The sequence below is a fragment of the Oncorhynchus gorbuscha genome, linkage group LG15 (genome assembly GCF_021184085.1).
Source record: "Oncorhynchus gorbuscha isolate QuinsamMale2020 ecotype Even-year linkage group LG15, OgorEven_v1.0, whole genome shotgun sequence".
NCBI lineage: Eukaryota > Metazoa > Chordata > Actinopteri > Salmoniformes > Salmonidae > Oncorhynchus > Oncorhynchus gorbuscha.
The window spans coordinates 39144614-39168507 of NC_060187.1; the positions used below are offsets into that span (position 1 = coordinate 39144614).

General features: G+C 42.3%; 2 protein-coding genes across 3 annotated transcripts in view; one reads left to right on the forward strand and one right to left on the reverse strand.

The window, feature by feature from the left end:
- Positions 1–1740, forward strand: part of LOC123997101 (serine/threonine-protein kinase STK11-like) — a 36686-nt gene extending 34946 nt beyond the window's left edge. The window contains exon 11 of the mRNA XM_046301138.1: positions 1143–1740. The gene's annotated coding sequence lies outside the window, so the exon portion shown is untranslated. The remainder of the gene's footprint in view (positions 1–1142) is intronic.
- A 1119-nt stretch (positions 1741–2859) lies between these two features.
- The window catches only part of LOC123998101 (voltage-dependent calcium channel beta subunit-associated regulatory protein-like), a 50536-nt gene continuing 29501 nt past the window's right edge, over positions 2860–23894 (reverse strand). The window contains exons 5-10 of one of the 2 annotated variants that reach the window (XM_046303014.1): positions 17628–17796; positions 16385–16556; positions 16026–16187; positions 11702–11936; positions 8640–8820; positions 2860–7851 (exon numbers count right to left, since the gene is read on the reverse strand). In XM_046303014.1, the coding sequence (XP_046158970.1) occupies positions 6345–7851; positions 8640–8820; positions 11702–11936; positions 16026–16187; positions 16385–16556; positions 17628–17796 (2426 nt within the window). In that variant the 3' untranslated portion in view covers positions 2860–6344. Of the gene's footprint in view, positions 7852–8639; positions 8821–11701; positions 11937–16025; positions 16188–16384; positions 16557–17627; positions 17800–23894 lie in introns of both variants that reach the window. The other variant, XM_046303013.1, reaches the window with a different exon arrangement.

Genomic DNA, 23894 nt, shown 5'->3' on the forward strand with positions numbered 1-23894 from the left:
ACTGTAATACTATGTGAATCCTCCATTATTTAGACTGTAATACTATATGAATCCTCCATTATTTAGACTGTAATACTATATGAATCCTCCATTATTTAGACTGTAATACTATATGAATCCTCCATTATTTAGACTGTAATAAATATGAATCCTCCATTATTTAGACTGTAATACTATATGAATCCTCCATTATTTAGACTGTAATACTATATGAATCCTCCATTATTTAGACTGTAATACTATATGAATCCTCCATTATTTAGACTGTAATACTATATGAATCCTCCATTATTTAGACTGTAATACTATATGAATCCTCCATTATTTAGACTGTAATACTATATGAATCCTCCATTATTTATGTTACTATATGAAACTCCATTATTTAGACTAATACTATATGAAACCTCCATTATTTAGACTGTAATACTCACTATGAAATTGAAGATCCATTATATGAATCCTCCATTATTTAGACTGTAATACTATATGAATCCTCCATTATTTAGACTGTAATACTATATGAATCCTCCATTATTTAGACTGTAATACTATATGAATCCTCCATTATTTAGACTGTAATACTATATGAATCCTCCATTATTTAGACTGTAATACTATATGAATCCTCCATTATTTAGACTGTAATACTATATGAATCCTCCATTATTTAGACTGTAATACTATATGAATCCTCCATTATTTAGACTGTAATACTATATGAATCCTCCATTATTTAGACTGCAATACTATATGAATCCTCCATTATTTAGACTGTAATACTATATGAATCCTCCATTATTTAGACTGTAATACTATATGAAACCTCCATTATTTAGACTGTAATACTATATGAATCCTCCATTATTTAGACTGTAATACTATATGAATCCTCCATTATTTAGACTGTAATACTATATGAATCCTCCATTATTTAGACTGTAATACTATATGAATCCTCCATTATTTAGACTGTAATACTATATGAATCCTCCATTATTTAGACTGTAATACTATATGAATCCTCTATTATTCAGTCATCTTTAACTGTATTGTGCAAATGTTTAATTGAGGGGTGCTGATAACTCATTGAGTAATACTGTAAATGATTGTAGCTAATTGTCGGTTTTTGATTCCCTCAGGTTTGTGTTCTCTATTTTCCGGCTCCCTGACGTTTGGGTGATGAATGTTTTGACAGCCTGGTCTGCAGCATGCAATAACAGGACATGATGCACTACAGTGGTTTATTTCACTAGTTATTTTCTGTCTGACAACGTGATGATGTAAGTGAAGCTCCAGAGAGAAATGGAGAAGAGGCTAGGACTTACCCCCTTCTGCAAATCATACTGGGAATCCCACCCCTCACTGTATGAATGTAGCTCGTTTTAGACTACTACACTGTTTCTCCTACAGTTACTCTGTATTAAAGCGCACATTGTGATGTGTATTGAATGACATGGATCATTTCAATAAACTACAATATTTGTAACGGTAATAAGTATGACATATGCAGGCTAAAGGAAAGGGAACTATAGACAAGCCAAGGATGCATAACTATTCAAGAATGTCTTTGCTTTAGATTCTTTTTGCATCTTTAGTTTTGTTTTGGTGTTTTAGTCCCCAAAATGGGTTTTAATTATTATTTATATAAAATGCACCCCAACCTCACCAGCTGTTTGTTCTGTGATTTTCTCTTTTATTTGTGGCTGTATTATAAATAAATGTATCTTGTCAATCAAACAATAGGCAGTGTGAGACTTTATGACCGACTCGTCCCCAGGCTCAATTGTTAGGTTCTGAGAGCGAGCCAGTTGATAAACTGACATTTCACTGAGATTGATCAGTTCTGTCACTAATTTAAAATTAGGCGAACTATTATAATTTGCAACCAGGAAATGACCATTTCTGCATAGTGCATCTTGAGGGAACATCCTGTATTTGCTCATGCTAGTGTGCTGCTGCAGTCAAACCTGCAGGTTCCTCTGGCACTACAACGCTATACTGCAGATTGCTTCACCTTGACTTTGATGTATTATTCTGATTGGTGTATTGGCTGGTGGGAGGGTTGGCTGCAGCCTACTTTGATAAGATGATCTGTGGCTCCTGCTGTGATGGGCTTGTTTTAGTGGAGCTGGCCTTGCCACTATTGATTTGAACTGTCAAACCTTGTACTGAACAGGACCATCCCTGAGAGTGATGTTCACACAGACCAAAAAGGCTACCCCTACCCCAACACTGCATCTTTTATCAATCCAAGGGCAAAAGCGAACAGAAGTCATAGCTTTGCTGCAGGTTGGTAAGTACATCCACAGGGTGTTAGTGGTTTGATCATAGCAATATTGGAGTAAAGCTATTGGGTGTGGTCCTTCTGTAGCTCAGTTGGTAGAGCATGGCGCTTGTAACGCCAGGGTAGTGGGTTCGATCCCCGGGACCACCCATACGTAGAATGTATGCACACATGACTGTAAGTAGCTTTGGATAAAAGCGTCTGCTAAATGGCATATATATTGGGGAATCTGACGGAATGTTGGCATTTTTTATTCTGTGATATTTGCTGATGTGGTGTTGGTGATGCAGTTCATATGGAGGTTGAGACTGCTGTCCTACTTCCACTCTGCTTTGCAATCGATTGGGAACCCTAATCACTGTGAAGTAATTCATTGATGTGCATGGGCTCTGGTGCATATTAACAGCTCCACACACTGTTAGACCCTCAACACCTGAAATGAACAACACATGGAGTGGGATGGAGAAGAGGGAGGATTAGTGTTGCAGTCCCCTTGTCTTCCTCTTCTTCCCACACTTTTTGCTTTTGAGTACCATTAAAAAGTAAATATGAGACACAACCATTAATTCCTTATTCATTTATTTACTTATTGGAAAATCCCCAAATAACGGTTTAATTGTTTGGTCCCTCAAGGCTCATATAGTTATGGGTCAACAAATCAGTTATTTATAAAGCTCTACTTAACTAGTTTGAGAAATATAGCAGTTATAACAAGCAGGAATACAGAAATAGATTGTATATTTTTGTCTTTCATGGAAATAAAACTCAATTGTAGATTATCAGTTAGCATGGCATGACTCCTAAACAACAAAGGTAGATTAAGTACCAGTGCTGATTTAAATGTCTGTTCTGTCGACCGACGACCATGGAATAATTCATTTGGTGCAGTAGTTCTGAGAAATCATGAATATATGTACTAAAACTATTCATTATCATGCAAACCTATGCACAGTAATGTGTCCATGCATTGGACAGGCTACTTGTGTACAAAAAGTCTTTCACCACAGTGTCCCCAGTTACGTCTACACCTAATAAAAGAGACTACACTAGTTCCTGCAAGATTGTTCTTGTATACACAACAAAGTTACTCTTTGTACAAATGTACTCATTTATTTGCGCCTCTTATCTTTTTTATTAAGTTGGTGTTGTCACCCCCTTGCTAAGTCCAGAAATGATGCACCATTCCTCTAATTACTGACAATAATCAGAGAATGCTGAGTAACCAGTAACCTCACAGGCATCTGATCTTGTTTGTTCCCAAGGCGACTGGCGAAAGGATCCGTCTCATTCCTTGACGTTCTAACACCTCCATAAAAGGCACCTGGTAATGACACAAAATGGTGCTGAGACATGTGAAGCCCCTGGGGTTCCTTCCCATGGTGACAGAATGTGCACTGTCTACTGTGTGGGCTATGTGAAGTAGGTGAGAGAAAGGAAGGATATCACTAGCCTCCAAGCTAGAAGACCAATTCAAGCCCTCTCACCAGCTTTCATCTTAGGCCATTGTTCCCCTAATGAGTTAAGGTACCTTCTGCCTGTGAGTCCACTCTGCTATAACAAGGAGGTATCTGATGTCCCTATTAAAGGAAACATATCTGATTCACCGGGGCTGTGAAGTAGCACAGTCACACCCAAAAGGAGGGAAATGAAAGCTAGAAATATCTCCCTCTTTTCCATTTACGGCAATTTCTCTATCTTAATTGTGTTACACCCTCAGCAAGAGACCAGGCAGAGTGGACTTCAACTACGGGAGGGGGAGTCCCCTTATTTTTGATCAAATATTCCTGCTGATTGTGGGATATAGGAGAAGCAGACTCCCAGCCACTACACAGTTAAGTGCAAAATAGTTTCCAAGGTAATTCTGGAACGGGCATGCCAGTCCTTGCCTTCTTTTGGCACATAAGACATAATCTGATAGTGGGGTTACACTTGAATGGCATTGGGTTGCAAAGTCCACACAGAGGATGTCAAAGGAGAAGGTGTGGAATTTGCTCCAAATAACAACTTTGTTCTGGTTTGGTAACGGACAAGAAGTGCAGTCCTTACAGCCCAGAGGGATGCGCTGCTGCGTTATCAACTTTCACAGGAGAAGGAGGGGAAAGAAAAGAAAGTGAGCAAACAAATAAAGCCTGTTTGGTAAACCCATGCACAAGAAAGTATGCCTTTATGAATAAATTCAATAAACGCAAATGTCTGCGAGGGCAACATCGGCCCCATTCAAAGCCTTCATTTAAACCTTTACAGCTATAGACCAGCACTAACCAACACTGTCGTGGGGGAGGCCAAGGGAGCCTTGCCTTTGATGTGTGATTCTAACAGCAGGGGTTGGAACAAAGGAACAACATTTTTCAAGGAACAGAAACGGAACCTGGAATGAAAGTGATCCTTACTGTTCCAGAACATACCAGTTATTTTTCAAAGCTTTGGAACCGATTAATAACGTTATGTTACATTCCAGGCATTTGTTTTTAGGCCCACAACAAAACGCCTATGCAAATCCCTCACTCAAACTTATTCCAGTGTCTGCCTGCAAGCTGAACATCTTTGTGTGTGTGTGAGAGAGAGAGACCTGCTCCTCTCCAAAGCATAGGCTCCTGTACTGAGGTTACAAGCTTGATTCAGAAGTCAGGAGACCTTTTTAATTAGCTAGAAAATAAAGGATTCACTTTTTCAATGATAGTTAAGGATACTATAGGCTTAGTTATCATGTTTCATGTCGAATTTATTAACTACAAAAAAATATGTTTTTAATTATGGTGTGGCTCTGTACACACTAACTAGCTGGCTTGCTCGAAGGACATTCAACGTTCCTCCATAGAAGCTGCTCCGTAGGTATAATTCTGTGGACCGAATTCAGATAATGCATGTCATAACAAGATGCCCAGCACTTCAACCCTCTCTCGCTCTCTCCACCCGCAAAATTTCTGTTGCATCTTGCACCATAGGCTACACTTGCCTGTCCATCACGCATGTAAACAACTAGCTTGCCTGCTCTGTCTGCGCTGATTGGTGAAGTCATTTAATGAGCTAAATGTAAAGAAATGAAATACATGATTTGACAGGTTAAACAAGGAACAATATAAACCAGTACTTTTTTGGGGGGTTCTAAACTCTTGCTGGTCGGAACAGTGGAACAAAATGAAAGATTTGCGGTTATGTTCAAAACTAAACGATTGGAAAAAATGTTTTAGTTCCAACCCCTGGTTCAGAAACACTTGAGATGCCTCCATTAGCTAACAAGGTATTTTTGGCACAGAAATGAGGTAAAAACCTGTCATTTAAGTTGTTCTAACCCTGGCCTCCAATATGCCAGTTACTACAGTCACAACCAGCTGTGAAATGTAAAACAAGCATAGACAAACAACAACAAATACAAAGAACATCATGTCCTAACAACCATCACTTTTCTGGAAAGCAGTAAGACATTTTTTTATGGAAACATGAGGCCAGACATTAAGCAACAAGGATACTTGATGAAGAATATTCTCTGATCCAGTGTGGATATGACGAGGCGGTCCTAATATGGATACTGCAATTTATTTGGTGTCCAAATTAGGACAGCATTTTCATACCCATTTAATGATCGTTTATGAGGGGGAAAAAAATGCATTTTCAAATTCATCTGTTTCCGTTTCTGTTCCTAGTACCATAGATTCAGATTAAATTACATCACATTACAATTAAACAGTCTTGGCTGGCCTATTACACCCAGATAAACTTTGTATCCAGATCTTGAGATGATTTCAAGGCTAATAGCACCTAGTTTCACAGTGGATAGACTAGTGCATAGAGCATACTGGCTCTTTACATCATCACTTCTCTAAGAGGAGAAAGGAATCACTGCAGTAAGAGACACTATGGTACTGTAAATACTATCTAGGGGTGTATTCATATAGCCTACATGATACTGTGTAGTGTAGCCTGTTTTCTTGTTACTGGTCTGGGACCAGCTAATTCAGACAGACAGACAGACAGAGAAATTGTAGTTACCCGGCGTAGACTGAAATCAAATGAAACACAAAAGATCAGGGAGGAGTGGAGGAGGACTGGAGACATGCTACACTGGGCTGTGGTCGGGGGAGACGTGAACGACCTTCACCATACACTCGGTCACCACCACTGTGTCCTTGGTCCGTTGCAGGCCTGTGTACAGCCGCTCATCCAGAGTGGCGCACAGCTTGTCCGTCAGCTCGGCTGTGATGGTCTGTCGGCTGTTGCCCGTGTCAGGAGGCTGGGGGGGCTCGTAAGGGGCCTCAGGGGGGTGTACCGCCTGCCTAGTGTCTTCCTGGGGGTTGGGCTGCTCCCCTAGCAGGCCCTCTCTATCCGGAACAGTGGGAGGGGAACAGGATGCCCTCCCTTCCAGGTCTCTAATGGTCATGGTGCTGCTGCCACAGCTACTGCTGGGACTCGCTCTCCTCCTGTCTCCTTCCTCCACCTCTCCTGCCCCGTCCGCCACCACCTCGGCCTTTGGCGTCTGGGGGGTACTGAGGGCCCCCTCGCTGGCCTCCTCATCAGGCGCACTGACGATGCGTGGCAGTGTGCTGTGGAAGCCTGTGTCCAGAGGGTAGTTGACGCTATCGCCTCGTCGCAGGGGGGTCCGCTGCCTCTCAAAGGAGTGGTACTGGTAGCGAACGCCCGGGTCACTGTACTGCTTGTTGCGCTGCCACTGTTTGCGGAGGTGGATGCGCGAGCGATGTTTCCTCGGTGACTCCTGCTGGTCGAACTGGGGGTCGTGGCGGAGGAATTCATGGAAGAGCGCGTCAGTTTTCTTGTCGATGCTGTAGTCGCGGCGGTGTAATGATAAGGGTGGGTGGGAGTGCGGCTGCGCCTCTCGTGGAGTGAACATCTGCCCATACGGAGACCAGCCCAGGGGAGACCTGGACGTTTCTATTGTGATGCCGCCCGTCGCCCCCACCAGCATCTCCTCGCCTGGCTCTTCCTCGAAGATGCGGGCTTCGAAGCTCTCACCCACTGTGCCTGTGTGCCCTGCACTGGTGAAGTAGTGTCTCTTCTCCAGGGCCGTCCTGTCTATACTACCACTACTGCCAAACAGTCTTAGCTCCTCTGGCGCCCGAGATGGAGCCTCTATAGACGTATAGCCACTGTCCATCTGCATGAGCTTACGATTGCCTGACTCCCCGTCACTGACCCTCTCTGACTCCACACTGTCCTGCTTCCCCCCTTTCTTCTTCTCTTCCCTCTCCTCTCCCATCCCATCATCCATGGGCAGCTCTACATCCCCTTCGGGTTCATCCCCGATGTCCTGGGAGGGGTTACTGGGCAGTTCCTCCCTCTCGGTCCGGCCCCCCAGGGAGCTGACACTGTCGGCGTCGCTGCGAACAGAGTCCCTGTCGTTGTTGATCTGGTCTGAGGAGCCGTACTGCTCTAGAGAGGCCCGGAGCGTCCAGATGTCTCTGTACAAGGCCTGGTGGTCTGAGGCCAAGCTCTCCTGTCTACAGTCCCCCAGGCTCGCTGCCTCGTCCTGGGACTCTGGGGACAGGCCGATCAACCCCGCTACTTGGCCCCTGCTGCAGCTGGGCTCCACCACCACCTCCACCTCTAATCTGCATACACACGTACAAAGACGCACACACACACGCACACAAACAGTATAACAGTCAGTCACAGAGCGCCCATACACAGATCTGATGTTTGAGTATGTTTGCAGCCACTGTGATTACAAGCGATCACCACGACTTCTTAAGGTTGTAGCATGTTTTCCACAAACCACTGAACTGCAATGCACAAATGTCATGTGTTTTGCAAATGTGTAGAATTTCCCTACATTGTGATTTTACTGGTCCCAGTTAGTTATCCATTAGAAGCATGACATATGGCTTGCATTTTGTTAGCAACTATGCATGTTCAGGATTCAACATGAATGCTTCCTGCACCGTCGAAGAAACAAATATGGATAGGCTTTGATTATGACTTATATTTATTCAGTATATAAATACATATTTGTATTCCTTAAAATCCATCACAGCTCTGCGTCCCACAGTAACTTCAAGTAAGGGGGTCACTAATGGAAAATCTTAATTGCATACTGCTTGGGTCCCCTCGCGAGGAGAGAGGATGCGAGGAGTTGGCAGTTGAGATTCTCCCATTGACCCCAAAAACTATTCCTGTCCATGCCAACATCACTCTGCATCAGCGATGGAATGGGCTGGCTTGTTAAGCAGCTGTGGGTAAAAGTTCCCTGTAGGCACAGATCTAGGATCAGCTTACTCTACTCAAATCCTAGCCGTGACAGGTAAAACATACACAAAACTATCCATAATACTGTTAGTTACCGTAATGATGACTGAGGCAAAGCGGTGAGGTGGAAGGATGGCGAGGGAATTAAAGATACCTGCCGAGGGAGGGTGGTGGCTTGGGGGAGAGGAGGCGGGCGGAGGGGCTGGGGTGGTAGGTGACGTCTTGGGTGCGGGCGATGTACTGGATGAGGTCCATGTGGTGGGCGTCGTTATCCTCCTGGTCCATGCTCTCGCTGGCGGCGCGCTGCCGCTGGAACTGCCTCCTCTTAGGGGACCCTGACACGCAGGACGAAGCAGGTCAAACATTAGTCCAAGGCCACAGAGAGACATGGGATGTTGGTACCAACATTCACCATGGTATATCAAGTTTCAAGTTGTATTAGGTGTATGAACGGGATACACATGGTAAACGCCATCCAACGAAATGCTTACTTGCAGGTTCCTTCAAGAATAATAAATAATAAAAGATAAGAATATGAACATAATGTAAATGGCTCAGTAGAGTAGAAAACATTTTAGCATAAGGATAATAGAGGAAGGCACAAGTTATAGTCCAATATTTTCATGCGTTTTGGGGGACTGGGGGCAAGTGTTTAAATTGTGCAGTATTTAGCAATCATAATAAGAGTCTGGTAGCAACAGTTGTGCTGTGTGTAGCATGAATACATTGCCTTCAGAACATACTCATACCCCCGGACTTATTCCACATGTTCTTATGTTACAGCCTGAATTCAAAATGGATTAAATAGATTATTTTTACTCATCTACACACAAACCCGATAATGACAATGTGAAAACATGTTTTTGACATTCTTGCACATGTATTGACAATGAAATACAGAAATATCTTTCTTGGTAAGTCTCTCAGAGCTTTGCACACCTGGATTGTACAATATTTGGCCATTATTCTTTTCAAAATTCTTCAAACTGTCAAATTGACCACTCAGGAACATTCACTGTCTTCTTGGTAAGCAACTCTAGTGTAGATTTGGCCTTGTGTTTGAGGTTATTGTTCTGCTGAAAGGTGAAATAGTTTCCCAGTGCTAGGTGGAAAGCCAACTGAACAAGGTTTTCCTCAGGATTTTTGTGTGTTAATTAAGCTCCATTACGTGTTTCCTGAAAAACTCCCCAGTCCTTAAAGAATACAAGCATACCCATAACATGATGAAGCCACTAGTATGCTTGAAAATATGGAGAGTGGGACTAAGTAATGTGTTGTGTTGGATTTGCCCCAAACACATACTGTAGGTTAGCTACAAATGTATTGGGGGCAGTGACACATTTGTTGTTTTGGTTCTGTACTCCAGCACTTTGGATTTGATATGATACAATGACTAGGGGTTAAAGTGCAGACTGACAGCTTTAATTTAAGGGTATTTTCATCCATATCGGGTGAACTGTTTAAAAATGATAGATAGCACTGTTTGTACGTAGACCCCATATTTTAGAGGACCAAAATGTTGTTTTTTTTAAATAACTTGTGTATTTAAATAACTTGTGTATTTAAAGTCGTCAAAATCTTAGTATTTGGTACCATATTCCTAGCATTCAATGATTACATTAAGCTTGTAACTCTAAAAACTTGTTGGATGCAATAGAAATTAAAATGGTAAATAATGTAGTATCAATTTTATTGTAAATGAGAATAGAATATCTTTCTAAACACTTCCACATTAATGTGGATGCTACAATGATTACGCATAGTCCTGAATGAATCGTGAATAATGATTGACAAAGTTAGATGCACAAATATCCTACCCCCCCAGAGATGCTAAACTCTCTCCTATTATTGTAATGGTGAGAGGTTAGCATCTCTTATCTGCTTATGTACTGTACTAGTCAGCTGAAGAGATACACTACATGACCAAAAGTATGTGGACACCTGCTTGTCAAACATCTCATTCCAAAATCATGGGCATTAGTAGGAAGTTGGGAAGGCTTTCCACTAGATGTTGGAACATTGCTGCAAGGATTTGCTTCCCTTCAGCCACAAGAGCATTAGTGATGTTGGGCAATTAGGCCTGGCTCGCAGTCGGCGTTCTAATTCAGCCCAAAGGTGTTTGATGGTGTTAAGGTCAGGGCTCTGTGCAGGCCAGTCAAATTCTTCAACACCGATCTTGACAAACCATTTCTGTATGGACCTCGCTTTGTGCACGGGGGCATTGTTATGCTGAAACAGGAAAGGGCCTTCCCCAAACTGTTGCCACAAAGTTGGAAGCACAGAATCATCGACAATGTCATTGTGTGCTGTAGCGTTAAGACTTCCCTTCACTGGAACTTAAGGGCCTATTATTCCTCCTCCACCATACTCTACAGTTGGCACTATGCATTGGGGATGGACTATGCACTTGGCATTGCGCATGGTGATCTTAGGCTTGTGTGTGGTTGATCGGCCATTTCACAAAGCTCCCGCTATACGCTTCAGCGGCCCCGTTCTGGGAGCTTGTGTGGCCTACAACTTCGCGGCTGAGCCGTTGTTGCTCCTAGATGTTTCCACTTCACAATAATAGCACTTACAGTTGATTGGGGCAGCACTAGCAGTGCAGAAATTTGACAAACTGACATGTTGGAAAGGTGGCATTCTATAACAGTGCTAAGTTGGAAGTCACTGATCTCTTCAGTAAAGCCATTCTACTGCCAATGTTTGTCTATGGAGATTGCATGGCTTTGTGCACATTTTTACATACCTGTCAGCAACGGGTGTGATTGAAATAGCAAAATCCACTAATTTGAAGGAATGTCCACACACTTTTGTATATATAGTCTATTTGGGGGGGTGTTAGTCCTGTGTGCTCTGTTAGCTGTGTGTAGGGGGAGCAGGAGAGGGAGCAGCGTTTGTGAGGAAAGCTGTGGGGAGGCTTCAGTTAGGCTCACAATGCCTTGGAAGAGAAGAGTCTTGCGTCATAAAGCCATCTGTCAGAGGGTGTGTATGTGTGTGTGTGTATGTTTGTGTGGTGTACACAACGCGCCTTGGCAGTTAAGTGAAGCCTCTTGCAGTTGAACCTCATTCTTAAGAAGCATTGTCTTTAAAATAGAATTTGTACACTACATTTGAGGGCAAAGAACCATTTTAATGAGGCCGATGCTCCATCCATCATTCTCTACATACAGTAAGCCTGAAACATACCATACATAAATATGAATAAGTCTGTTCTACCTCTGGTGTCCAGACTAGAAGCCCGCTGGCTGCTGTCCAGCTTCCACTTCTTGATCTTGAAGTATGGACTGGCCCCCTCTAGGCTGGCATGGCGCCTCAGCTTGGTGAAGAACTGCAGGACCGGGCCCTGTCCTACTCCTGCGCTAGGGGACACACCCGTCACAGACGTCACCGACGCCCCATCACTCAAAGACGGACTGCCCCCATTCCTGGAGCCAGAAACCATCACCTCAATCTGGGGGGGAGAGAGAGAGAGAGGGAAAGGGGAAACCTAGTCAGTTGCACAACTGAATGTATTCAACCGAAATGGTTATTCCGCATTTAACCCAACCCCTCTGAATCAGAGAGGTGCGGGGGGCTGCCTTAAATCGACGTCCACGTCAAGGAGGGGATGAACAGCCAGGAGCGATGAAGTGGTGTCTGTAATCTTCCCCGAACAAGGCCTTTCCAGAGCCTCTCCCTTGTTGACCCATCATCCTCCACCACTGTGGATGCACATGCTTTACTCCTCCTCTATTGGTTCAGAGGCTTCATGATGACCTCTAGGCTCCAACGTTTCCAGACCAATTAATACTTGTGATTAGCGGCTAACTGTCTTCCATAGTTAAATTAGGATTTTAATTTAAACGTAAGGGTTCACATCCAACCCAATAATACGGTCATTCAATATTCGGCCCTACCATACGTACAGTGTCTTCAGAAAGTATTCATACCCCTTGACTTATTCCACATGTTGGTGTGTTACAGCCTTGAATTCAAATGGATTAAATTAGATTTTTTTTTGCCCCAGTACACACTATAATGACAAAGTGAAAACATATTTTAGGAATTGTTTGCAAATGTATTTCAAATCAATTTACTAATACTAATTTACGTAAGTATTCACACCCCTGAGTCAATACTTTGAAGAAGCACCTATGGCAGCGATTAGAGATGTGAGTCTTTCTGGGTAAGTCTCTAAGAGCTATCCACACCTGGATTGTGTAACATTGTTCAAAATTCTGAAGGTCTATCAAATTGGTTGATGATCATTGCTTGACAACCATTTTCAGGTCTTGGTATGCAACTCCAGGGTAGATTTGGCCTTGTGTTTTAGGTTATTGTCCTAAAAGGTGAATTCATCTCCCTGTGTCTGGTGCAAAGCAGACTGAAGCAGGTTTTCCTCCGTAATTTTGCCTGTGCTTCGCTCCATTCCATTGATTTTTTTTATCCTAAAAAACTCCCCAGTTTTTAACGATTACAAGCATACCCATAACATGATAACACTGCTATGCTTGAAAATATGGAGAGTTTTACGAAGTAATGTGTTGTATTGGATTAGCCCCAAACACTGTATTCAGGCCAAGAAGTTAATTGCTTTGTTACATTTTTTTGCAGTAATACTTTAGTGCCTTGTTGCAAACAGGATGCATGTTTTGGAATATTTTTTATTCTGTACAGGCTTCCTTCTTTCTTTATGTCAGACCCTTTTCCAGTACATGACACACTGACCTCACACACAGATGTGCGCAACTCTTTGCGGCAGTAAGAAAGCCATAGCCATCTGCGCCCATAGCCTAGATTTACATATTTTAAATTCTGAACAATAACTTTTTTAGGGTTCTCATAAACTTACAATTATGTTTTTATTCCAGCTTGTACAGTCACTAAGATTATGCACTACCGGTCAAAAGTTTTAGAACATCTACTCATTCAAGGGTTTTTCTTTATTTTTACGATTTTCTTCATTGCAGAATAATAGTGAAGACATCAAAACTACAAAAGAATACTACATGATTCCATATGTGTTATCAAAAAAAGTGTTAAACAAATCCAAATATCCTCCATTTGCCTTGATGACAGCTCTGCACACTCTTGGCATTCTCTCAACCAGCTTCACCTGGAATGCATTTCCAACAGTATTGAAGGAGTTCCCACATATGCTGAGCACTTGTTGTTTGCTTTTCCTTCACTCTGCGGTCCGACTCATCCCAAACCATCTCAATTTGGTTGAGGTCGGGGGATTGTGGAGGCCAGGTCATCTGATGCAGCACTCCATCACTCTCCCTATTGGTAAAATAGCCCTTACACAGCCTAGAGGTGTTTTGGGTCATTGTCATGGCTGAAAAAGTGGGTTCAAACCCATGATGTATGCACACATGACTGTAAGTCGCTTTGGATAAAAGCGTCTGCTAAATGGCATATATTATTATTATTATTATTATAAACAAATGATCATCCCACTAAGAGCAAACCAGATGGGATGGTGTATTTCTGCAGAATGCTGTGGTAGCCATGCTGGTTAAATGTGCCTTGAATTCTAAATAGATCACATACAATGTTACCAGCAAAGCACCCCCACACAATAACATCTGCTCCATGCTTTACGGTGGGAAAAACACATGCGGAGACCATCCTCACGAAGACACGACGGTTGGAACCAAAAATCTCCAAATTGGACTCATCAGACCAAGGACAGATTTCCACCGGTCTAATATCCATTGCTCGTGTTTCTTGGCTCAAGCAAGTCTTTTCTTATTATTGGTGTCCTTCAGTAGTGTTTTTTTGCAGCAAATTGAAGGACAGATACACACAGTCTACTCTGAACAGTTTATGTTGAGATGTGTCTGTTACTTGAACTCTGTGAAGCATTTATTTGGGCTGCAATTTCTGAGGCTGGTAACTCTAATGAACTTATCTTCTGCAGCAGAGGTAACTCTGGGTCTTCCATTCCTGTGGCGGTCCTCATGAGAGCCAGTTTCGTCATAGCGCTTGATGGTTTTTGTGACTGCACTTGAAGAAATTCCAAAGTTCTTTAAATTTTCCGTACTGACTGACCTTCATGTCTTAAAGTACTGATGCTGTCGTTTCTCTTTGCTTATTTGAGCTGGTCTTACCATAATATAGACTTGGTCTTTTACCAAATAGGGCTATCTTCTGTATATCTTCATCCCTACCTTGTCACAAGACAACTGATTGGCTCAAACGCATTAAGAAGGAAAGAAATTTGACAGGCACACCTGTTAATTGAAATGCATTCCAGGTGATTACCTCATGAAGCTGGTTGAGAGAATGCCAAGAGTGTGCAAACCTGTCATCAAGGCAAAGGGTGGTTATTGGAAGAATCTCAAATAGAAAATACACTTTTTTGGTTACTACAGGATTCCATATGTGTTATTTCATAGTTTTAATGTCTTCACTATTATTCTAAAATAGTAAAAATAAGAAACTTTGAATGAGTAGGTGTTCTAAAACCTTTGACCAGCAGTGTATTTGATTGTGATCTTTGCAAAATAACTATTTTGGGTGCAGCAGTTGTTAGCTAGAATGCTAACTCTCATTGATATAGGATGTAGCAAAAGCTAGGCAAAGATCCATTTTACTGGTTGAAGTTGATGTGTTTTTAAGAATAATGCAGTTGACTTGATGATGACAAACATTATATTAAGCAGAACATTCATACCAGCCTTACAATCCAATTATAATCCAAAAGTTGTTGCTTATGAGTGCACATCACACATGTAAATAGAGCCCTATAATGAACTCCCTCTTGTTCTGCCATCAACTTAAGAGCATCACCCTCGTGTGGCAATGTTTACAAACACAGAAAGGGTCTATTAGGTTAGTATTGTGGGGTAACTACAATGTTGTTGAGCCATTCTCAGTTATCTCCTATCACAGCCATTACACTTTGTAACTGTTTAAAGTCATTGGCCCCATGGTGAAATCTCTGAGCAGTTTCCTTCCTCTTCGGTAACTGAGTTAGGAACTGTGTGTGTTGATACACCATCCAAAGTGTAGTTAATAACTTCAATGTTCAAAGGGATATTCAATGTCGGCTTTATTTATTTTTACCCAAACACCAATAGGTGTCCTTCTTAGCGAGGCATTGGAAAACCTCCCTGGTCTTTGTGGTTGAATTTGTGTTTGAAATCACTGATAAACTGAATGACCTCACAGATAATTGTATGTTTGGCGTACATAGATGAGGTAGTCATTAAACACTATTATTGCACATAAATTGAGTCCAAGCAACTTATTATGTGACTTTTTACTCCTGAACTTATTTAGGCGTTGAATACTTTAAAAAATAAATCAATAAATCAAATTCCACTGACATTATGGGGTATTGTGTGTAGGCCGGTGATAAAAAAATATATTTTTAATACATTTCAAATTTAGGCTCTAACACAACAAAATTTGTCAAGGGGGTGAACACTTTCTGAAGGCACTGTAAATATACCCTTTATGTGATGATGAGAATAACTGAGTCGCTTAACGTAGTGTTTAATACTGTAGATTTTGATGGATGGATGGATGGATGGATGGATGGAAAGTGACTCACGCTGCTGCTGCTGGGCTCCTTGGGTCCCGGGACCAGGGAACTCTCACTGAAGCTGGAGTCCACCACCGAGTTGAGGGTGTCCCCAGGGAGGGCTGAGCTGGGGCTGACACTCAGACTGGTCAACGCTGTCTGGGGTAGGGGCCGCAGGGCACACAGTGCCGGCTATGCACATAATTATTGAGAAACCTCAGTTAAAGGCAAAATCAATGTATATGTCTCATTGGAAAGAGGAGGCAGAATGATCCATAGGCTGTATCTGATAGGGCTGAAACACGCAGTGGGACCCACATTGATGGATGACCTAATTGGTCAAGTCATGACTAATGATGTATCAATGCTAATAGCAGCACGGCTGTCACCTGGAAGATGGAAAGGCTGGACTTGGCGGCGGGGCGGGTCGTCATGGCGATGCTGATCTCTGATGACTCACACTCGTGGATAGTGACGATCTTGAGGGCCAGGGGCGGGATGTGGAGGTGTGTGAGTCGCGCATTCTTCAGGTGGTGGAAGTCACCCTCAGTCAACGTGTACCTAAGGTGGAACACAGTTGAGAAACAGTTCAGAGAGTTCAAGGCTGATGCAATATAAATGCTATTGTGCAATCCCTTGCAAGGAATCTTCTTCTATCCTTGTCCTCGGGAGCCACAAGGAGTGAAGTATTTTGTTCTCAGCTATCACTACACCTGATGAGATCGTTTCCTTTGTTGGAAGTTTTTAGTACTGGGCTGGAAAAAAAGCTTGCACACACTGTAGGTTCCTGGGACCAGAATCAGAGAACATTAGTTTAGGGAGAGATGGTGAATAGAGAATGCTGATGCAACATGGGTGCAGTTACTGAGCTGTGTTAACTTTCAAGTGATAAAAAAAAGATTTTCTCACTTCAAACTGAAGGCTCATCTGTAATATGTATTTTGCCCTACAGAATCTCTAAACTTAATTTGCATATCATAATGAGGTGGGGCTCATGCAAAGAACCCGGACAGTCAGAAAGAGAGAGCACACAGAGCTTAGTTACCATACATAATACATTTAAGCAATAAGGCCAGAGGTGTGGTATATGGCCAATATAACATGGATAAGGGCTGTTCTTACGCACGACGCAACACTGAGTGCCTGGACACAGTCATTAGCCGTCATATATTGGCCAAATGTCACAAACCCCTGAGGTTCCCAATTGCCATTATAAACTGGTTACCAATGTAATCAGAACAGTAAATAGTACATTTCTGTCCAACCCGTGGGGTACAGACCCACATCCTATAGCTAAAGTGGGCTACATTGCCCAATTATGCTACACGAGTATGTCTGCATTTTGGAAACCCTTTCTATGAATGTGTATAATCCATTTTCAGAGCACCAGTCCCTATAATTATCCTGTAATAAAACCATCCATAAAAATGCTTTTAAAACTGCCTTTATAATGTATTATACAGTTGTCTCCATAATGTCTTCCAATGTAACAAACTATGCGCCAATCTTCTCACAGATTCTTAAAACAAAACACTTTATTGCCAAGGCAGTCATTGTCTTGTAGCGCAGAATATGAGCATATTCAGCGTGGTCTAGTGCGGGGGAATGAGTGGACGTCTGGATCTGTCTGACCTGCGGCCTTTATCCAGGGCCTTCCTGCCATGGTTGAAGAGCGCCGCCTCGTTGAAGGAGACCCGGCGGCCGCCCTGGGTGCCCGTGGACAGGAAGCGCTCCGTCTCCATGTCCATGCGGGAGCTGGCGGCCGACAGGCAGTCTGACTCGTCGACCCGGATGGTGATCTCTGCTGGGGAAGAGTGGGGTGTATAGAGGGAGAGGTAAAGGTCTGTTGGAAGAACAGCACCACCACTCATTTACTACTGTCTTGTTGTCATGCAAATGTGTCTATGTCTAGTATTTTATGTATTCTAAATGGAGCTGTGCTTGTTATAATATATTCAGAGACATAACAGATCTGATAGTGTAGTAAATGTATTTTTTATTAGGGACAGAGCCTTCAGAAAGTATTCACACCCCTTGACTTTTTCCTCAATTTGTTGTTACAGCCTGAATTTTAAATGGTTTTAATTGAGATGTTTTGTGTCACTGGCTTATACACAATACTCCATAACGTCAAAGTGGAGTTATGTTTTTAGAAATGTTTACAACTTAAATTATTAAAGCTAAAATGTCTTGAGTCAATAAGTATTCAACCCTTTTGTTATGGCCTAAATACACAGAACAGAAACAGAGACCCTGGGTCTCGACCCCGCCCTGTGCAACTGGGTACTGGACTTCCTGACGGGCCGCCCCCAGGTGGTGAGGGTAGGCAACAACATCTCCTCCCCGCTGATCCTCAACACGGGGGCCCCACAAGGGTGCGTTCTGAGCCCTCTCCTGTACTCCCTGTTCACCCACGACTGCGTGGCCACGCACGCCTCCAACTCAATCATCAAGTTTGCGGACGACACAACAGTGGTAGGCTTGATTACCAACAACGACGAGACGGCCTACAGGGAGGAGGTGAGGGCCCTCGGAGTGTGGTGTCAGGAAAATAACCTCACACTCAACGTCAACAAAACTAAGGAGATGATTGTGGACTTCAGGAAACAGCAGAGGGAACACCCCCCTATCCACATCGATGGAACAGTAGTGGAGAGGGTAGCTAGTTTTAAGTTCCTCGGCATACACATCACAGACAAACTGAATTGGTCCACTGACAGCGTCGTGAAGAAGGCGCAGCAGCGCCTATTCAACCTCAGGAGGCTGAAGAAATTCGGCTTGTCACCAAAAGCACTCACAAACTTCTACAGATGCACAATCGAGAGCATCCTGGCGGGCTGTATCACCGCCTGGTACGGCAACTGCTCCGCCCTCAACCGTAAGGCTCTCCAGAGGGTAGTGAGGACTGCACAACGCATCACCGGGGGCAAACTACCTGCCCTCCAGGACACCTACACCACCCGTTGTTACAGGAAGGCCATAAAGATCATCAAGGACATCAACCACCCGAACCACTGCCTGTTCACCCCGCTATCATCCAGAAGGCGAGGTCAGTACAGGTGCATCAAAGCTGGGACCGAGAGACTGAAAAACAGCTTCTATCTCAAGGCCATCAGACTGTTAAACAGCCACCACTAACACTGAGTGGCTGCTGCCAACACACTGTCATTGACACTGACCCAACTCCAGCCATTTTAATAATGGGAAATGATGTAAATATATCACTAGCCACTTTAAACAATGCTACCTTATATAATGTTACTTACCCTACATTATTCATCTCATATGTATATACTGTACTCTACATCATCGACTGCATCCTTATGTAACACATGTATCACTAGCCACTTTAACTATGCCACTTTGTTTACTTTGTCTACACACTCATCTCATATGTATATACTGTACTCGATACCATCTACTGTATGCTGCTCTGTACCATCACTCATTCATATATCCTTATGTACATGTTCCTTATCCCCTTACACTGTGTATAAGACAGTAGTTTTGGAATTGTTAGTTAGATTACTTGTCGGTTATCACTGCATTGTCGGAACTAGAAGCACAAGCATTTCGCTACACTCGCATTAACATCTGCTAACCATGTGTATGTGACAAATAAAATTTGATTTGATGATTTGATTTGATTTGAAACGCAACATGTAAAGTGTTGGTCCCATGTTTCATGAGCTGAAATAAAAGATCCCAGAAATGTTCCATACGCACAAAAAGCTTAATTCTCTAAAATGTTGTGCACAAAATTGTTTACATCCCTGTTAGTGAGCATTTCTCCTTCGCCAAGATAATCCATCCACCTGACAGGTGTGGCATATCAAAAAGCTGATTAAACAACATGATCATTACACAGGTGCACCTTGTGCGGGGGGACAATAAAAGTCCACTCTAAAATGTACAGTTGTGTCACACAACACAATACCACAGACGTCTCAAGTTTTGAGAGAGTGTGCAATTGGCTTGCTGACTGCTGGAATGTCCACCAGAGCCGTGGCCAGAAAATGGAATGTTCATTTCTCTACCATAAGTCGCCTCCAACGTCGTTTTGGAGAATTTGGCAGAACGACCAACTGGCCTCACAACCGCAGACCACGTGTATGGCGTTTTGTGGCGAGCGGTTTGGTCATGTCAACATTGTGAACAGAGTTCCCCATGGTGGCAGTGGGGTTATGGTATGGGCAGGCATAAGCTACATACAATGAACACAATTGCATTTTATCAATGGCAATTTGAATGCACAGAGATACCATGACGAGATCCTGAGGCCCATTGTCATGCCATTCATCCGCCGCCATCACCTCATGTTTCAGCATGATAATGCACAGCTCCATGTCCCAAGGATCTGAACCCAAATCCTGGAAGTTGAAAATGTCCCAGTTCTTCCAAGGCTTGCATACTCACCAGACATATTTGGGATGCTCTGGTTCGATGTGTAAGACAGCGTGTTCCCGCCCAATATAAAAGCAGCATTGCAAAGTCATTGAAGAAGATTGGGACAACATTCCACAATCAACTGCCTGATCAACGCTCTGCGAAGGAGATGTCAGGCTGCATGAGGTAAATATGGTGGTCACACCAGATACAGACTGGTTTTCTGATCCACACCCTTACCTTTCTTTTAAAAGGTACAGTTGAAGTCGGAAGTTTACATACACCTTAGCCAAATACATTTAAACTCAGTTTCTCACAATTCCTGACATTTAATCCTAGTAACAATTCCATGTCTTAGGTCAGTTAGGATTACCACTTTATTTTAAGAATGTGAAATGTCAAAATAATAGTAGAGAGAATGATTTATTTCAGCTTTTATTTCTTTTATCGCATTCCCAGTGGGTCAGAAGTTCACACTCAATTAGTATTTGGTAGCATTGCCTTTAAATTGTTTAACTTGGGTCAAATGTTTCAGGTAGCCTTCCACAATCTTCCCACAATAAATTGGGTGAATTTTGGCCCATTCCTCCTGACAGAGCTGGTGTAATTGAGTCAGGTTTGTAGGCTGGTGTTCTTCAGCTTACAAGCTTCACGCTTTTTTCCTCCAAACATAACAATGGTCATTATGGCCAAACAGTTCTATTTTTGTTTCATCAGACCAGAGGACATTTCTCCAAAAAGTGCGATCTTTGTCCCCATGTGCAGTTGCAATCCGTAGTCTGGCTTTTTTATGGTGGTTTTGGAGCAGTAGCTTCTTCCTTGCTGAGCGGCCTTTCAGGTTATGTCGATATAGGACTTGTTTTACTGTGGATATAGATACTTTTGTACCTGTTTCCTCCAGCATCTTCACAAGGTAGTCTGCTGTTGTCCTGGGATTGATTTGCACTTTTCACACCAAAGTACGTTCATCTCTAGGAGACAGAACACGTCTCCTTCCTGAGCGATATGACGGCTGTTTGGTCCCATGGTATTTATACTTGCGTACTATTGTTTGTACAGATGAACGTGGTACCTTCAGGCGTTTGGAAATTGCTCCCAAGGATGAACCAGACTTGTGGAGGTCTACAAACAAATGCTGAGGTCTTGGCTGATTTCTTTTGATTTTTCCCATGATGTCAAGCAAAGAGGCACTGAGTTTGAAGGTAGACCTTGAAATACATCCACAGGTTCACCTCCAATTGACTCAAATGATGTCAATTAGCCGATCAGAAGCTTCTAAAGCCATGACATCATTTTCTGGAATTTTTCCAAGCGGTTTAAAGGCACAGTCAACTTAATGTATGTAAACTTCTGACCCACTGGAATTGTGATTCAGTGAATGATAAGTGAAATAATCTGTCTGTAAACAATTGTTGGAAAAATTACTTGTGTCATGCACAAAGTAGATTTCCGAATCGACTTGCCAAAACTATAGTTTGTTAACAAGACATTTGTGGAGTGATTGAAAAACAAGTTTTAATGACTCCAACCTAAGTGTATGTAAACGTACGAATTCAACTGTATCAGTGACCAACAGGTGTATATCTGTATTCCCAGTCATGTGAAATCCATAGATTAGGGCCTAATGAATTTAATTCAATTGACTGATTTTCTTGTATGAACTGTAACTCAGTAAAATCTTTTCAATTGTTGCATTTATATTTTTGTTCAGTATAGATTTCAGTGGGGCCGTGGAAATCTACTCCAGTGGCATGATTTTTTTTAAAGACCTCATCTTTGTACCCCACACATACAATTATCTGTAAAGTTCCTCAGTCGAGCAGTGCATTTCAAAAACAGATTCAACCACAAAGACCTGGGAGGTTTTCCAATGCCTTGCAAAGAAGGGCACCTATTGGTAAATGGAGTATAAATAACAAAAAGTCAGATATTGAATATCCCCTTGAGCATGGGGAAGTTATTCTTTGCACTTTGAATCAATATACCCAGTCCCTACAAAGATACAGGCGTTTTTTCTAACTTAGTTGTTGGAGAGGAAAGAAACCGCTTTATGATTTCACCATGAGGCCAACGGTGATTTTAAAACAGTTACAGAATTTAATGGCTGTGATAGGAGAAAACTGAGGATGGGTCAACAGCGTTGTAGTTACTCCACATTAGTAAGCTTAAATGACAGAGTGAAAAGAAGGAAGCATGTACAGAATAAAAATATTCTAAAACATGCATCCTGTTTGCAATAAGGTACTAAGTAAAACTGACTTTATGTCCTGAATAAAGTGTTAGGGGCAAATCCAACACGTTACTGAATACCAGTCTTAATTTTTTCAAGCATGATGCTGACTGCATCATGTTATGGGTATGCTTGTCATTGGCAAGGACTAAGGAGTTGTTTTGGATTTTTTTTAAATAAAACCCTAGAGGAAACCTGTTTCAGTCTGTTTTCCAACTGACACTGGTGACAAATTCACCATTCAGCAGGACAATAACCTAAAACCCAACGCCATATATACACTGGAGTTGCTACCAAGACAACACTGAATGTTCCTGAGTGGCCTAGGTAGTCAGAACTTGACTTAAATCAGCTTGAAAATCTATGGCAAGCCATTCTCAAGGCTGTCTAGCAATGGCAGAGCTTGAATACATTTTAAAAGAATGTGCAAATATTGTATACTGAACAAAAATAAGCACAACAATTTCAAAGATTTTACTGAGTTACAGTTCATATAAGGAAATCAGTCAATTGAAATAAATGAATTAGGCCCTAATCTATGGATTTCACATGACTGGTGCAGCCACTTGGCAGCCAGATCCTACCACCCATGAGCCAGGTCCAGCCAATCAGAAGGAGTTTATCCCCAGAAAAGGGCTTTATTAAAGACAGAAATCTTCCTCAGCACCCCCCCCTCCCCCCTCCCTCCCTCAAGTGAAGAAACTGGATGTGGAGGCCCCGGGCTAGCGTGGTTGCATGTGGTCTGTGGTTGTGAGGCCGGTTGGATGTACTGCCAAATTCTCTACAAAATGTCTGTTTTGTAATTTTATTTCAGCTCATGAAAAATGGGACCAACAGTTTATATGTTGCGTTTACATGTTTGTTCAGTATACAATCCAGGTGTGCAAAGTTCCTAGAGATTTACTCCAAAAAGACTGACAGCTGTAATGTGATTCTAACATGTATTGACTCAGGGGGTTGAATACTTATGTAATCAAGACTCTTTATATTAGCTTTTTATTTATAATATATATGTTTTATAAATGTTCACATTTTTCTTCCACTTTGACATTACAGATTATTTTGTGTAGATCTTTTACAAAACTGACATTTAAAGCCATTTTCATCCCACTTTGTAACACAACAAAATGTGGTGAAAGGGGTGTGAATACTTTCTGAAGGCACTTTACGTGCTTTGTCTCGCTTAATGAATGTAATGTGTTACTGAATTATCATACCCAGCAGAGAGCGGAGATCCTCAGAAAACCTCAATCTAAATGTTCGTATTTACACCGCATGATTAC